Source organism: Equus przewalskii, unplaced genomic scaffold (assembly GCF_037783145.1).
Source record: "Equus przewalskii isolate Varuska unplaced genomic scaffold, EquPr2 ChrUn-6, whole genome shotgun sequence".
NCBI classification, from domain to species: Eukaryota; Metazoa; Chordata; class Mammalia; order Perissodactyla; family Equidae; genus Equus; species Equus przewalskii.
In genome coordinates this window covers 2,667,044-2,683,165 of record NW_027228754.1, presented here as the reverse complement: position 1 = coordinate 2,683,165, position 16,122 = coordinate 2,667,044, and the positions used below count along the sequence as shown (strand labels likewise).

The 16,122-nt window shown below is 37.9% G+C and overlaps 1 protein-coding gene across 1 annotated transcript in view; it reads left to right on the top strand.

Moving 5' to 3' along the window:
* IFI16 (interferon gamma inducible protein 16) overlaps positions 1-10,951 on the top strand; it is a 70,225-nt gene extending 59,274 nt beyond the window's left edge. The window contains exons 12-16 of the mRNA XM_070608238.1: positions 1,140-1,304; positions 5,324-5,491; positions 7,467-7,886; positions 9,468-9,656; positions 10,777-10,951. Coding sequence (XP_070464339.1) covers positions 1,140-1,304; positions 5,324-5,491; positions 7,467-7,886; positions 9,468-9,656; positions 10,777-10,854 — 1,020 coding nt within the window. The 3' untranslated portion in view covers positions 10,855-10,951. The remainder of the gene's footprint in view (positions 1-1,139; positions 1,305-5,323; positions 5,492-7,466; positions 7,887-9,467; positions 9,657-10,776) is intronic.
* Positions 10,952-16,122: the final 5,171 nt, after the last annotated feature.

The following is a 16,122-nucleotide window of genomic DNA, read 5'->3' as shown; positions in this document are numbered from 1 at the left end:
GTTTCCTTTCACCCTTTCTCCTTAACCATATTTCTGCATTAATTTTCCGCATTCTATGCACCTTCCCATGTCAGCTGTTTTGGCACATGCTGTTTCCTTGATTTGGAATTCATTATTCAACCTTCAAGTGCTGGCCTGGATCCCTTCCTCAGGCAGTCCTCACTGATACCCCCATTCCCCAAAAAAGATCAGAAGATATTCTCGTTCTTTGCCTCACAGGACCCTTCACTATTCTTTTATAGCTCTTATCACAACTGTAGTAAATTTACATCTTTCTTCCGTACTAGACAATAAACTCAGATTATAGGTACCCTTTCCCAGGGGAAGACAAGACTAGGTTAGGAAATTGAGTACATATCTGCATGCATCAACTCCTTTCTTTTGTTTCATCCTGTGGTTACATGCAACACGGGACAATGAAGCCTGTACCTGAGGTGAACGGGTAAGGAAAGATTACCCCAAGACAGCATAAAGGGTAGGCAAGAGCCGAATTTAAAATGCTATTCTCTAATATAGTTTCTCACCCAAGACCCAAGCTGCCCTCTCACTCAGGGTACATCTCTACCACCACCCCACATACACCAATTGAAGACAGACTTCCTTTATAAAGGTTTCTCAATTTTTGGTTTTGTTTTCTTGTTGTTAGTTCCAAGAATCCATATTTCTACCAATAATCTCTCCCAAAATATCAAAGAGATGCATTTCTAGGAGACTGAAGAGCAGATGTCAGGAAACTATTTGTATATTTGTTTGATGAGAAAGTCACAGTTAATAACCATCCATAAATGCAGCAAACGTTGGGCTGACATTTGCTTCCCTTATAACCTGGGAAGGTTATCTACCAATAAATGTGCATGACCAAGTTGACATAGGCCAGTGTACACCAGATGTAGAATCTGGATTCCATCTCAAACCAATGAAATTTCATCTGAGCTTTTAATATTTGCAGAGTGAAATCTGTAATCCCACTTGAACTGGAAGAGAGTAGGTAATGCACGTATCTGATTATGTGCTGTTATTCCAGAGAAAATTGAGAAGTTAAGATCCCTTTTAAAAAAGAAAGAAAAGAATAAGGTGTGTTCTGTGTAATTTTTAAAATCATTATCCAGAAATAAGTAAAAAAAAATATCTTTCTCCAGAAAAGTAATGGCATGACCATAAAAACTAATAACTCCAAAAAGATGCTATCCCCAAAACAAAGTCAGCTTCGGGAAACTTCAGCAACAAGCTCATGCCCATCGGAGCTCCGTCCCCAGACTCCTCAGATGCTTCTACCAGTCCCATCCAGCACTTCCTCAAACAAGGTACCTGGTCCCATTCCTTGTGCCTCCATGCAACATAAGTACGAGGATCATCATAATCTTGGAAGAGCTTCCCATCTGATCTCCCACAATATACAATTTATTTAATATAATCACTCATTCATTTATCAGAGTATATTTTGAAATCCTACGAGATTCTAACTCCTTTGCTATTTGAAAAGCATGTGTTTATAAAATAGTCTCTTGGATTGAGTACAGAGGGAGGGGGTAGGTGGCCAGACAAGTAGAAATGACTGTGAGTGTGTTCTTCCCCTAATTCCCCTTTTCTCAGTGACCATACTACAGAGTTTATTTTCAAAACTCTATGCTCCTTTCCATGTCAGATGTTTTGACCTCTGCTCCATTTTTTGTTTGGAATCATTTGTCCTGATTCACCACTGGTTCAAGTGTCTACAACTTTTAGGTGCAAACCTGAATCTCTTCCTCAGGCAAGTCTTCATTACTATCCTCCTCCCAGAATACATCGGATATTCCCATGGTTTGCTTTCACTGCTCCCTTTATTTTTACTGTTTATTATTGTCACACCTGTAATAAATGTACATTTTTCTTCCTTACTGCACTTTAACCTCAGATTATAGGTACTATTTCCCTGGGAAAGACAAGACCAAAGTGGAAAAGTGAGTGCACACATGCACGCATCAACTCCTATCCTAGGCTGCCTTTTGTTCTACCTGATATGACCCCTGTGGTTACCTTCACACAGGGGTACAATAGCTATTTCTGAGATGAATAGGCAGGCAACTTGAGGAACAGGCAAAAGTGGAATTTAAATTACTATCGTCTAACATAGTTTGTCACCCTAGCATAGAGATGCCGTCTGACTCGGGCTGAAGCCCCCTACACCACCTCATACATAGCAGTTAAAGACAAATGAGGGAAGATTTCTCAAGTTTTGTTTTCTTGTCATTCTTACTGTTGTTAGTTTCAATAATTCCTAACTCCCTTTGTAGTCTCTCCAGTTTTTGTCTGTGGGATGGAGCTAGCAACCTGTGGCCATTTCACTCTAGGCCTAGGTGGACATTGTCTAGTCATTGAAAGTTCTGGCCCACTGTCTCTCTGCTAAGTGCAATCACAAACGTGGGCATCTCAAGACAATTCTATTTTTTCTATGCACACAGGCTTGGGAGTGACACTAAGGCCCCATCTGCCTAAACATGTGACACAGTTATTTCTATTCCCGTAAGAATCATTCTGCTTCTTTGAAACCTCCTTCAAGCACAGGAATCTCATCTTCATTCTCAAATTCATCACCTAAACACGCCATACAGTCATTTCTTCTTTGGGGTCCAGCCACCTCTATAGCAGGCCTGCCAAAAGGGTGTCTGACCATTCTATGATTCATTAAATGAGCAGGAAAGCCTTGCTCTTGTTCATTGTGGAGTCTCTCAAAAATTGTCTCTATAATATGGGCTCTGTTTGCTTTTGGGATTCAATATCAGAAGCAAACCAATATTATCCTTGACTCCTGCTCCTATGGTCTCCCACAAAGCAAAGAGCACAGAATGGCTTGATTCAAGAATAGGGTGCAATGGTTAAGGAAAAAGTCTGAATGAAAAACAGTCAATTACTATTTTTAAATATTATCCAATAAAATAGTGCATTTTAGCATCTAAGTACTACTTTTTTTATGGAAGTTTTTGGTTTAACTGATTTTGGAAGATGTTCAAGATGTTCTTGTCAGTGAGATTAAATTACTATATGTGGCAGAAGTGACTAGAAAAGCTTCTTTAATAAAATGCTTCCCGTAACACCTCTGTCTAGGATTTCCATTAAGAAGGTCAACATAATGCATAAAACATCTGTAGGGGAGGAAGAAATATTCCTCTATCCTGTAAGTTCTTTGTTGGTCTAAGAATTAAATTGTCATGAGACAGAATAACAGGAGAAAATAAAAGAAGTTTAATAACATATATACGTGGGAGAAACCCAGGAAAACTGAGTAACTCCCCAAAATGGCCAAAGCCACCACCTTAAATAGCATCTTCAGCTAAAGACAAAAGAGAATGTTTAGGGTAGTAATTTGGGACTTCAAGGGGAGGAAGGCAATTCACAGAAAGATGGAAGACCAAATGTTCGGTAAACAGATGTTTGCCGTTCCTTGCAAAGACTATGAGACAGGGAGAGGACTTTGATCAAATGGGCCTTGCTAGGCTCCTCCCCACTACTATTATAGTTATCTATGCTATTAACTCCTTCTGAAACACACCTTCTATCTTAAATTCGTTTAGGTCTTTGTGGGGAAGGTCAAAGTTTCTTCCTATGTCTTTGTTCTTAAAAATAATCAAGCCAAAGAGAAATAAATTCTGTTCCCCTGCACATCTGTGGATAAGAGGAGGAATACAAACCCATGTGTTGACTATGAAATAATAATTACAATATTGATATTTCTATGTATTGAGCGTTTAGTGTTGCTGGTCTCTAAAACGTGATCTTTGTGTACATTATCTCATTTATTCTCTATAATACCACGTGAGGATACCACTGTTACTCCCATTTCACTTATGAGAAAACTGAAGTTCATAGAGGTTAAATATCTTCCCCAAGATCACAAAGATAGTGGAAGTTAGAGCCAGGATTCAAATCCAACCTAATTGAACTCTACAACTTGAATATTTAATGGCATATAAAGATTCCAGAGTCAGAGTATAGCTGTTACAATACTTGTAATTTATTTTTAAAAATTTATAATTAGACAGTCTTATGGTTCAAGTTCATTTCCATAGCCCAGGCTGTGTAATCCTTCTAATGAGGAATGAGGTGCCGGTGTGGTCAGAGGGTGTCCTGATCAGGAAGCTGCAGGTGAAGTGCAGATATTTCAAGCAGCTCCTTCATCTATAAATTTATCAACAAGTGACACCTCATGAATTAGATACGTGAATGCTAGAAGAGGTAAGAACTGTGGCAAGGGGCTGGCCCTGAGGCAGAGTAGTTAAGTTCCTGCGTTCTGCTTCGTGAGCCCAGGGTTTCGCCAGTTCCCATCCTGGGCATGGACCTAGCACCGCTCATCAGGCTATGCTGAGGTGGTGTCCCACATAGCACAACTAGAGGAAACTGCAAATAGAATACAACTATGTACTGTGGGGCCTTTGAGAAGAATAAGAAGAAGCAAAAACAAAAATATTGGCAACAGATCTTAGCTCAGGTGCCAATCTTTTAAAAAAAAAAAAAAAAAAGGAAAAGAACTGCGGCAAATTTATCTTGGATGTAGAACATTAGAAATGGGCTTTCATTAGAGAAATCACAGATAGTCAAGATAAATGATTTTACAGAAACTTCCTGCCCTTGCATAAACAATTATGAAAGTCCAGGTACTGGGAATGCCCTGGGTGATATCTTTTGTTTCTGTTTATTGTTCAGAACTCTGAAGGATTTTGTTGCCTGATGCAGACTACATAGAGAGCAGAATCCTGCCTCTAGAGTTATGAATTTGAGGGAATTTCCCCATATGGGGGTAAACAAAGCATTCAAAAATAGATGGAGACCTAGTTTCCTGGGCCTGAAGAGCAGATGATAGAAACTGATTCGCTTATTTGGCAAATACACAAGATAGTAAAAGACTTCATTAATAAAACATCCCTAAGTGAGTCCGACATTGTTCTGAGACTTGCTTCCATTATAGCCCAGTAGAATTTTCTACCATTGAAAAACTCCAAGTGTTATCTTGATGAAGTTGACATAGGGCTGTTTGCAGCAGAGGTAAAACAAGAATTCCATAACAGACCGATGAAATTTCAATCACCTGAGCTTTTAACATTTGCAGAGTGAGGTTTGTAATCTTGGTTGGGCTCCAAGCTTGGGAGGGGTTGGGGGCATCTGAAGATGTGCTGTTACTCCAGAGAAGATTGTCAGAGTGAAGATCCTCTCTTGTGTGTGTGTGTGTGTGTGCATGTGTGTGTGAGAGAGAGAAGAGAGAAAGACATGAAGACAGAGTATGAAGTTATTCATTTCATATTGAAAATCATTAACTAGGAAAAATACACATATATATTTTTTGCTTAAGAAAAGGAAAGACACCATCACTAAAACTGATGACTCCAAGAGAATGAAACTATTCTGGGAGCAGAGTCAGCTTCCAGAAGCTCCAACAACCAGCACATGCCCAACTGAGGGCTGTCGCCAGATGCCTCAGATGCCACCACCAACCCCATCCAGCAGTTCCTTAATCAAGGTACCAGTTTCCTGTTTCCAATATCTCCCCTCCCTAAAACATAATGACAAGGATCAGTAGAACCATGAAGGACCTTCTCACTAATCCCCTACTATATACAATTCTTTCTTTAAGTCACACATTTTTTATCAAACGTATATTTTGAGATAAGCTGCTACGTAAATGTGAACTCTAACCCTTATTCTGTACCCTTCTTTGCATAAGGATAATCTATGAGTCAGTGAGCACCTAATTATATCTATTCTCTGCTGGGTATAATTAGCCATTTGTTCATTTAATTTTATTTTTGATTTTCCCTCAATACGCAGTGAAAGATGGAGCTTAGGGTGGAATAGGGTGGAGAAATACAGGGTCAAACAAAGCACTGCCACCAATTCTTTTTCTTTCTTTTTTTTTTTTTTTCTGAGATTCACCCTTAGCTAACATCTGTGCCAATCTTCCTCTATTTTGTATGTGGATCTCTGCTACAGCATGGCCACTGATGAGTGGTGTAGGTACATGCCTAGGAACCAAACCCGGATCATCTAAGAAGAGTGTGCCAAAATGAATCACTAGGCCATGGGGCCAGCCTCTCTCTTTCATTTTTAATTTTGTAAACAATATCATCTTAGAAAATTTAGGAAATGTAGACACATAGACAAAAATAATTAAATTTTAACTCTTTGATAACTCTCCTCTATAAAATGCTACATTTTGGTAAATAGTCTTTCTAACTTTACCTTTTGGTATGTATAAACAAAGAATATCATTTTGTCCCAGGTTGGATCACATTACACATATTTTTTCTATAATCCAGAGTTTTCTTCTTCACTTACTACATCTGGAACTGTTATTTTAATCTACCAATACAAATTTAAATTATTATTTTAATGTACAAGAATAACGGCAGGGTTCCTTAATAAATTAGAACATTGATCCTATATTATTTAACCTTAGGTTATTGCCAGTATTCCCTACATTCTCAATGTGGCCGATGGGAACATGTGTCCATCAAGTCTTCTTTTGCTACTCTGAAAGTAACTACATAATTTTCTCCTTAAGTCAAGAGCACTTCTTGTCAGGGTGCTGCTGTTGTTACTATCAAGAGATTTCTTGTTACTGACTAACTTGTGCTGGCAATGAGCTTCCTGAACCCAAGGTGAATTGGCCACATTGATGAGAAGTCAATCAAAGTTGAGCCTCATGACCCACAAGTTGTGGACAGTGTAATTTTCCAGGTTAGAACTTCTATCATGTTTATAAATCCTCTCCTGTGTCTGCTGTTTTTCAAAACAATCTTATGCCAGAGAGACATTTTTTGGGATGGTTGATTCTGCTACTATTCAAGAGCCTCTATCCAGAACATTTCCAAATTAGGAAAGGACATGGAGTTCTTCCACTGGCAGTCTTACTAACCCCTTTCAACACAACACTGCTTTTTTGCAAAGGGGCTTTGTGATTTGGGTCTTTAAATTGTCACATCTACCGGGATTGTTTCAGAAAGAATCTGTGGTTTATGATTGGAGTCATTGTCCACTCTCACTGATATTAAGGATGGCTTATTTTCTTCCCTACTTATATCCTACTTTGCTCACTAGAATGAGTTGATAAGATAAATGAATATTATTTTTTCATTTTCATCTCTATTAGGAATTGCTACACAACAGCATTGCTGTTGCTCAAAGCGCTTACACTCTGCATAGCTCTTCCTAGGAGAAAGAATTTTTTTCTTCAGTTAATTCTTTGTAAAGAAAGATATTCTTCCTCCAAAAATTATAAAAAATGAAGAAAACAAATAATATTTCTGTTTAAATCTTCCTCATTTCTTCTATTAGATAAATTATACCATGTCAGCCATATTAGTCTAGGAATTTCCAAGTCACCCGATTACAGTGTTCATTGAAGCTGAACATCCAGCCTGAGAAAGTTCTCACCAGAGAGTGATCTGTATTTCCGTTCTAAATTTTATCTGGTTTTGGTGTGTACTTCAATGTAGAAACCAAGATTGAAGGCTGTACCTAAAGAAGCTTCCAGAGAAGAAGGTTTCCAGAGGGGCCCCAAAGAAGTGATGGTACTGAAAGCAACAGAACCATTTGCATATGCTGTCAGCAAAGGGGAGAGAAAAATGTTTCACGCCACAGTAGCTGCTGACAACCAGTTCTTCCAAGTGAAGGTTTTTGATGTCAACCTGAAGGAGAAGTTCATTCCAAAGAAAGTCATTGCTATATCTGACTATATTGGCCGCAATGGGTTTCTGGAGGTGTACAATGCCTCATCTGTGTCTGATGTTAATGCTGACCGAAAGATGGAGATCTCAAAAAGCTTGATTGCAAATGCAAATGCAACTCCTAAAATCAATCGTCTGTACTTGCAAGCTCCAGGAACATTTGTGAATGGGGTATATCAGGTGCATAAGGTAAGACCACAGTCTTGTTTTGTGACATTTCTCCTGTAATATCAGAATTTAAAAGTCTTAACTTGCCATTTGGAGAGTGGTTAAAGTCCTAAACACAGGAACTCAGTGTCCCCCTGACCACTTCAGGATCTAAGAGAGATGATCTCTGAACATTGTTCATCTCAAGGTAACAACATGCAAGTTCTGTGGAGATTCCCCAGAAATCTTGTTTTGTTTTTTTTTTTTTTTGGCTATGATGATCCATTGACAGCCACCTTTGGACAAGACAGTGCAGAGTTTCGATCAATATATACATCCTTATGATTTAGTTTCTTTGAGTTCTGCCTCATCTGTTTCAGTGACAGCTTAATTGTGCATAAAGAATTACTCTCTTAAGTTTGGTTTCCAGTTGTGACAACCAGACTAAGAAATCAATCGACTACTCTGCCCTAGAATGCAGTTCTTCCAACAGGTAGCTGAGACTCTGGTCATCTGAACTCTAAAGTGCTCTTACCTCTTCATATTATCCATCAAAAAATTGTTGAGCAACTGACTTTGGCATTAGCTAATAAGAGAAATACGGACATTGAAAAGAATAGAGAAATCGTGTAGGTTAACACTTCAATGTATGAATACGGACAACAAAATGCAGAATTTTGGTGAATTGTTAGAATTAGGATAGATATTTCAGTCCAAAACATCATAGAAGTACTAAGTTTAGCTGACCTAACTTTTTATATGAAGTATTGTTTTATACTCCATTGTATGTCTTCTGGGGTGTCTCTTTACTTTTACCCCTGTTGTTTTCCGCACACTCTGTTTAAATGACTGTGCACATATATGCATTTGTAGAATTAAGGAGTAAAGTAAGTAAGATAGAAACAAGAACAGTGGGACTAGATGATTTAGAGTCAAGATTTGGGCAGATTGGTTAAGAACGAATAAATAGAGAAGATAGAAGAAAGAATTACATATTGATATTACAACCTACTTAATGAGGACTTGCTACAATCTTTCTCAAACTTATAAAGAAGCATGAATGGCCTTCCTTCTCTGTTCTCTGGTAGGTGACAAGAAACCTGTAAAGATTATCAGATCCCACTACAGTCATGTGTTGCTGTATGTTGGGGATACATTCTGAGAAAACATCCTCACGCAATTTCGTTGTTGAGGGAACATCATAGAGTATACTGACACAAACCTAGATGGTATAGACTACTACACACCTAGGCTGTGTGGTTAGTCTTTTGGGACCACCTTCTTGGACCAAAACCTCATTATGTGGCATTTGACTATATGTCCAAGTTCCTTAAGAAATGTCAGCAATTCTCAGATGGAAGCAGGAAAAATTAGGAAAGTAATCAATTCTTCTGGAAGAACCTAGGAGACAAAGATCTATAAGAAGGAAAGCTAGATAGAAGATTCAAAAGGGAGAATTCTCTGAAAGAGATATGTTAAGTTATTTGGTACCTGTAATTCTGGACCTACAGCTCATAAATTAACTTATCACAGAAAAAAGTTTCACTAACACTGCGTGTTTCTCATAGATGTGGATATTGCCGATTCAGTTCTCAGAGGATGAATGTTGTCTTTCTTTTGCAGAAAACGGTTAGGAATCAATTCGTTTATTATGAAATAAAAGATAATACAGGGAAGATAGAAGTCAGGATGTATGGACGACTGGCCCAAATCAACTGTGAGAAAGGCGATAAACTTAAACTAACCTGCTTTGAATTGGCATTAAGTGAGAAGAAGTGGCAGCTGAGATCTGTAATTCACAGTTTCGTCAAGGTGGGAACTTCTGGGGGAACATCATCCTTCTAAAGTAGAAGACTTTCAGAAAACTAAACTGCTGCTATTACTCAAAGAATCAAACAGGTGGAAAAAGAACTAATCCTTCTATTTAAGTGGGTGTAAACATTCTTTCTTTCCATCAGTCTTTCTTTTTAAAAGAAGGATATTTTTAATCAAATTGAAGAGAGAAACTCCGGATAGACATCAAAAGGATATTATATCTATGCTAAATATGTAGAATTGGTCCCATTTATCAAAGCAGGGAGATTAGCAAATTTGGGCTTCATTAGAGCATATTTGTTTCAAATACTCCCTCTGTGATTTGCTAGTTGACTAATGAAATTAAACACTAGCAACCTCAGGCTCATCATCTATAAAATGGAGGAAATATCTTCTATCTCAGAGGATACTTAATAGAGCTTATACGAGATTAAGTGATCAAGGATGCCCCTGAGCATCTGAGAACACAAAGTCACCTGCCTTTTGTGAGCTACACATTCTGGTCAACAACAAACAGAGGTGGTTGATTCTACATGACGTAGTTCATATTCCTTGTCAGACTCATGCACACATGCATGCGGAATTCTTGGAATACTAACAAAGGCTAATAATGAAATACAAACAGATCAAATACAAAGGTTGACGTTTCTAGACACACATGAATGCACATGCTCTTGGGTCTTTCTAGTTCTCAGGACCATCAATCAAACATTCCAAATCTTCCCTCACTGCATTGCACCAGGATACCTTTTGCATCCTCCTCCCACCTTTCTTCCCTTCCTTCCCTGTCTTCCCAGGAAGAACATTCCCTTGAGCTCTTAGCATGAGCACCTGCTCCTTCCTCTCTCCTGTTGTTCCCCACACCTCCTGCCTGTCCACAAGTACTCATGCTGGGCATGAGTGAATATCGCATTTCAGGGTCCCAATCAAGAGGAGGGGGTGGTGACTCAATAAACAGGACATCTTTAAAGAAGATAGGTGAGAGTGAGAGAAGAACCTTTTAGAATGGAAGAGAGAAAAGGATACAGCCCATGGAAAGGAGACAGTGTGAGTGAAGGGAGAAATTCATGATGAGCTGTATCTCAACTGGTCTGTCTTAATCTCTTTCTTCTTCAAGGTCATCAAGGCCAGGAAAAGTAAGAGACGACCACGCAATCCTTATTCATATATGAAAACCTCACTAGAGTTCTCCTAAAAACCTGGATGCCATTAATAATGATGTTTATGGAGTTAAGATCTAAGCACAGAAAGAAATATATATGGTTGACATACAGCAATGTATATGCCAGCTATTAATTCTATCAATGGGGTGTTACAGGTGCTTTTTGTTTTCTTTTTTATATTTTTCTGTGCCAATTCAATGCCATATTTTATATCTATATTATTTATAATTCCCCCCAAAATAATAAAAGTTATTTTTTCTCTAAAGGAGTGTTTCCTCAGGAGTCTAATTCATTGATGATGTGGCCTGCACATCAGGGTGGAATACACAGGCCCCAAGCAATATTTGGGCTTATACTTTGGGTGTGATCTTTACAGGATAAGGCTCTGATCAAGAATGGACTGGTTGAACAGACTGTGCTGTGCTCAAAGAAACCCAGCAAGGCAACAAACAGGGACTGAAATCCAGTCTGACCTTCAATTGCCAAACCCTGTGTCAGCGTTGCTTTAGTCCAGAACAATAAATATCTTTTCAGAATTGGTCTCCTGAAGGAGGAATGACTGGTTATTTTCTCTGGTAAATGAGGCAGCTTCTGGTGATTTGCACGAAGACACGAGTATAGGTTGGAAGCAGTTCTAACCCTGTCTGATGAGAAATAACCAGTTCCAATCCTTACTCAAGTACCAACAGCTCAGGAGCTCTCCAACTACATTTCCTGGTTCTCACATTTCTCATATGTGGATTCCATCAGGAAGTTGCCCCAGGCAAAGACCTGCATTAGGCAAATACTGAAGAATAATTAATTCACTTTAGAGTACAATGACAGAAAGTAGATATCTAAAACTGAAATTTGTAATATATTTAGGAATCACGTATTTGATACCTGGCATTTTACATTTATTTTGTGTCACTTAATCTTCTAGTTCCAGAGTGTTGATAGTGCTCTCCTTTTTATTTTTCTAATAAGAAAGACAAGTAACAGGCAAACAAAATCAGTTTCCTAATGATGGTTAGATGGTAAATCATAGTCCTTAATTTAGAATCCAGCCTATTGTTTTGGTTTGGGATAAATGTGTTAGGGGGAGGGGAATGTGAATGTGGCAGAAGTGGTGAAGGATAGAACGTAAAATTTCCCACCATGAAGGTCCAAAGCTATTTATGCACAATTAATCAAAGGAAAACTGGCATTACATTTCTACTTTTATGATTGGGGCCAGAGATTCCAGGAATAATGAGCTGTTTTCCCTTGTGCTGCCTCCTTTCTGATTATGTCTCATTTATCATGGTAGGCTAATATGCCAAGAATAAAATTTAGAACTTTTTTTATTTCCTTGCCCAATATCATTCTAACAACATTCACATACACATATTTTTTCAAGATAATTTTGGGAAACCAGATTTTGAAGGAACTTAGAAGTTATGGGATCTAGTTTTCTCATCTGCAATGACAAAACTAAAGTTCAGAGAGATTGAGTGAAAAGCTCAAGATCACAACATCACTCAGCTCATTAGGAAACAGATTTCATACTAAGATGTCTCAGACTGCTAAGACTTCCTCCAAATAAAATTTGACCCATGGACACTGAGGAAAAGGACTGCTTCATACACAAATGACATTTGTTTTCCGAGTTATTCTAAAACTTCATATACTTATTACTTTAAGTAAACTTCCTGTAATTGACTATTCTTGAATATGTATATGATGGCGATTAGCAGTTAGAGAAGGAGTCATTTCAGGGATCTGCCCAATCAATGTCTTTGCTATCCCTAATGTCATGCTGATTCCCCTTTGAACTTGTCGTTTCCAAGGACAGTGTGTCTCTAAATGAGAAAAGCACCCAAAAGAGTTTGCCTCTTCGATTTTGTTTTCACTTAAATAGCTTCATCTTCAATTTCTCATGCCTCGACCCCATTCTATCTTCTACTTTTGCACATTGCCATGTATTGGAGCTCCTCCTTGGGACCAGCATAATGCAGGTAAGGAGCTGGAGCATCCCTTAGATTTGAAGTGTTTAGACCAAAGAGAAGGTCATGACAGATTGTGGAAATTCTTACCTGCCTTACACCTTAGGGATTTGGGTTGTACCAAGTGGTTTTAAGGTATGCAAGAGGCAGAGAGCTATCTCTGAGAGGATCTCTAGAGCATCAAAATATGACTATGATTAGAAGAGGCATACCCAACTCTATTGGCAATGTTCTTTCTCTGAACTTGCATGATGAGACATGCATTACTTTTTATACCTTTTACATGTCTTATAACTTCTATGATTAATTTTATTTTATTTTTTTGTTGTTGTTGAAACTTTGGAAGATTTTTCAAGCTATTTATAATGATGCATATTAATTTTATAAAGGAAAAATTTTTTAAACTTCCTACCAGTCCCATGAGGCAAATACAAATGTTTTTTTTTTTATCTTATGCTAATCAGTGGAATATAGCTTTCTAAAACAATCCATTTTATTTTTTATTTATTTATTTTTTAATTTTTATTTTTTCAGATATACATCATATTTCAAATTCTGTGTACATTACATCATGTTCACCACCCGAACACTAATTACAGTGCATCCCCTCACATGTGACCCTAATCACCCCTTTTGCCCTCCCTCCTCCCCCCTCCCCCAATAGTAACCACCAGTCCAATCTCCAATGCTATGTGTGTTTTTTTTTGTCATTTTTATCTTCTACTTATGAGTGAGATCATATGGTATTTGACTTTCTCCCTCTGACTTATTTCACTCAGCATAATACCCTCAAGGTCCATCCATGTTGTCACAAATGGCCGGATTTCGTCATTTCCTATGGCTGAGTAGTAGTCCATCATGTATAAATACCACAACTTCTTTATCCATTTGTCCCTTGATGGGCATCTAGGTTGCTTCCAAGTCTTGGCTATTGTGTATAATGCTGCAATGAACATAGGGGTGCAAGTATCTTTATGCCTTTGTGTTTTCAAGTTCTTTAGATAAATACCCAGCAGTGGAATAGCTGGATCATATGGTAGATTTATCCTTAATTTTCTGAGGACACTCCAAACTGCTTTCCATAGTGGCTGCACCAGTTTGCACTGCCACCAGCAGTGTACGAGGGTCCCCTTCTCTCCATATCCTCTCCAACATTTGTTGTTTCCTGTCTTATTAATTATAGCCATTCTGACCGGAGTGAGGTGATACCTCACTGTAGTTTTGATTTGCATTTCCCTGATAGCTAATCATGTTGAGCATTTTTTCATATGCTTGTTGGCCATCTGTATATCTTCTTTGGAAAAAATCTCTGTTCAGATCTTTTGCCCATTTTCTAATTGGATTGTTGGTTTTTTTGTTGTTGATCTGTATTAGTTCTTTGTATATTTTGGATATTAACCCCTTATCTGATATGTGGTTTGAAAATATCTTCTCCCAATTGTTAGGTTGTCTTTTAGTTTTGTTGATGGTTTCCTTTGCTGTGCAGAAGCTTTTTACTTTGATGTAGTCCCATTTGTTCATTTTTTCTTTTGTTTCCCTTGCCCGGTCAGACATGGGACTTGAATCCATGATTAATTTTAGAAGCCATTTCTAAATTTTTGTCTACTCCTCCATAAAATAAATGACTATATTCTTACAATAGAAAAATTCAAGTAATTTAAAATCCTTGTTGAAAACCAGAGCAATTATACTTTAAGAACCAAAGAAAATCACCATCTTTGGTTTACTGTGAATCCTTCCAGACCTTTTATCATTAATTTATAGGTGATTATGTACATAAAGAAATGCACTTTTATATAGAAATTGTGATCAGTATGCTTGAGTTCCCTCATTTGTAAAAATAGGGCTAATAATAGTACTTATATAATAGGGCTGTCATGGACATTGTAAGGGAGGAAGAAATATTCCTCTCCACTTCTAGGATCTTCTGGCTAGTATAAGAATTAAATAGACATAAGATAAAATGACAGGAGAAAAATCAAACAAGTTTAATAGCATGTATACATATGCGAAATCCAGGAAAACTGAGTAACTCACCAAAAAGACCAAAGCCACTACTTTAAATACCATCTTCTGCTAAGAGCAAAGGAAGATGTCGAGGATGGTTGTCTGGGACTTCAAAAGGGAGGAAAGCAATTCACACGGAGATGTTTGGTGAATGAATGTTTGCCATGCCTTACAGAGACAAAAGAGAGGACTTTGATCAAATGGACCTTACTAGGTTCCTCCCTGTCTACCACATCTAGCTCATATTATACTATAGTTATCTTTGATGATAGCTGCTTCCTGGAATAGATCTTCTGTCTTAATTTCTTTTAGGCAGTTAGAGGGAATGTCAAATTTTCTTCCTGAGTTTTTTGTTCTTAAAAATAATTAAGCCAAAGAGACACATTTGCAGTTGCAAATTCTGCTCCCCTGCGACATTATGTGAGGCCATCTATATAAAGCACTTAGCAATTAGGTAATGTAATCATTGGATTACTGGATATTATTAATGTAATGGGTGAGAAATATTCACTTTTAAAAATACATGTGGCTTGGAGAGTGATGTCAGCATCATGGCGGAGTGAGATCTTCCCTCAGACTCTCCCTCCTAAAATACAACCCAAAAGATATTCCAACACCAATAGAGGACATACACACAACACAGGAGATGCCTGAAGGTGGTGGTGAGGCTGGATCCTGTGGAAGAAGGTAAAGTTGCTCAGCAGGAGCTCAGCGGAGAGAGAAGAGCCACAGCTAGAGGGGTGGCTCAGCTAGGGAGAGGTGCTAAGGGAGTTCATCGCCACAAGACCCCCACTACAAGAAATCGTTAAGAAGGCTCTCATACCTGAAAGAAAAAAAGGAAAACAGGAAAAGGTCTACAAAGCCCTGAGCAAGGATATGAATAGATATGCAACCATCAGAACTCGGCAACTCTCTATCAGATCAGGTTGGTAAACATTTAACTCTTACATCAAGGATAAAGAAAAAGAAAACACCAAAATAAAAATTATATCATCACCTTAACCACAAACTCACAAGAAAAGATGGAATAAGATATGACAAAAATAACTTAAAAGGGGAAGAGGAAAGGGATGGAATCAGTATAGTGTAAGGAAATAAGAGGCAATCAGAAAATGGACTATCTCATCTTTGAGACTTTTTATACAAACCTAATGGTAACCACTAAACAAATAAGTAGAACAGAGACATATATGATAAACAAGAAGAAAATGAAGAAAACCATAATCAAATAACAAACTAACAGAACAAGAACGCAAAAATACAATGCCATTTACAATCACAACAAAAAGAATAAAATATCTTGGAATAAATTTAACCAAGGAGGTGAAA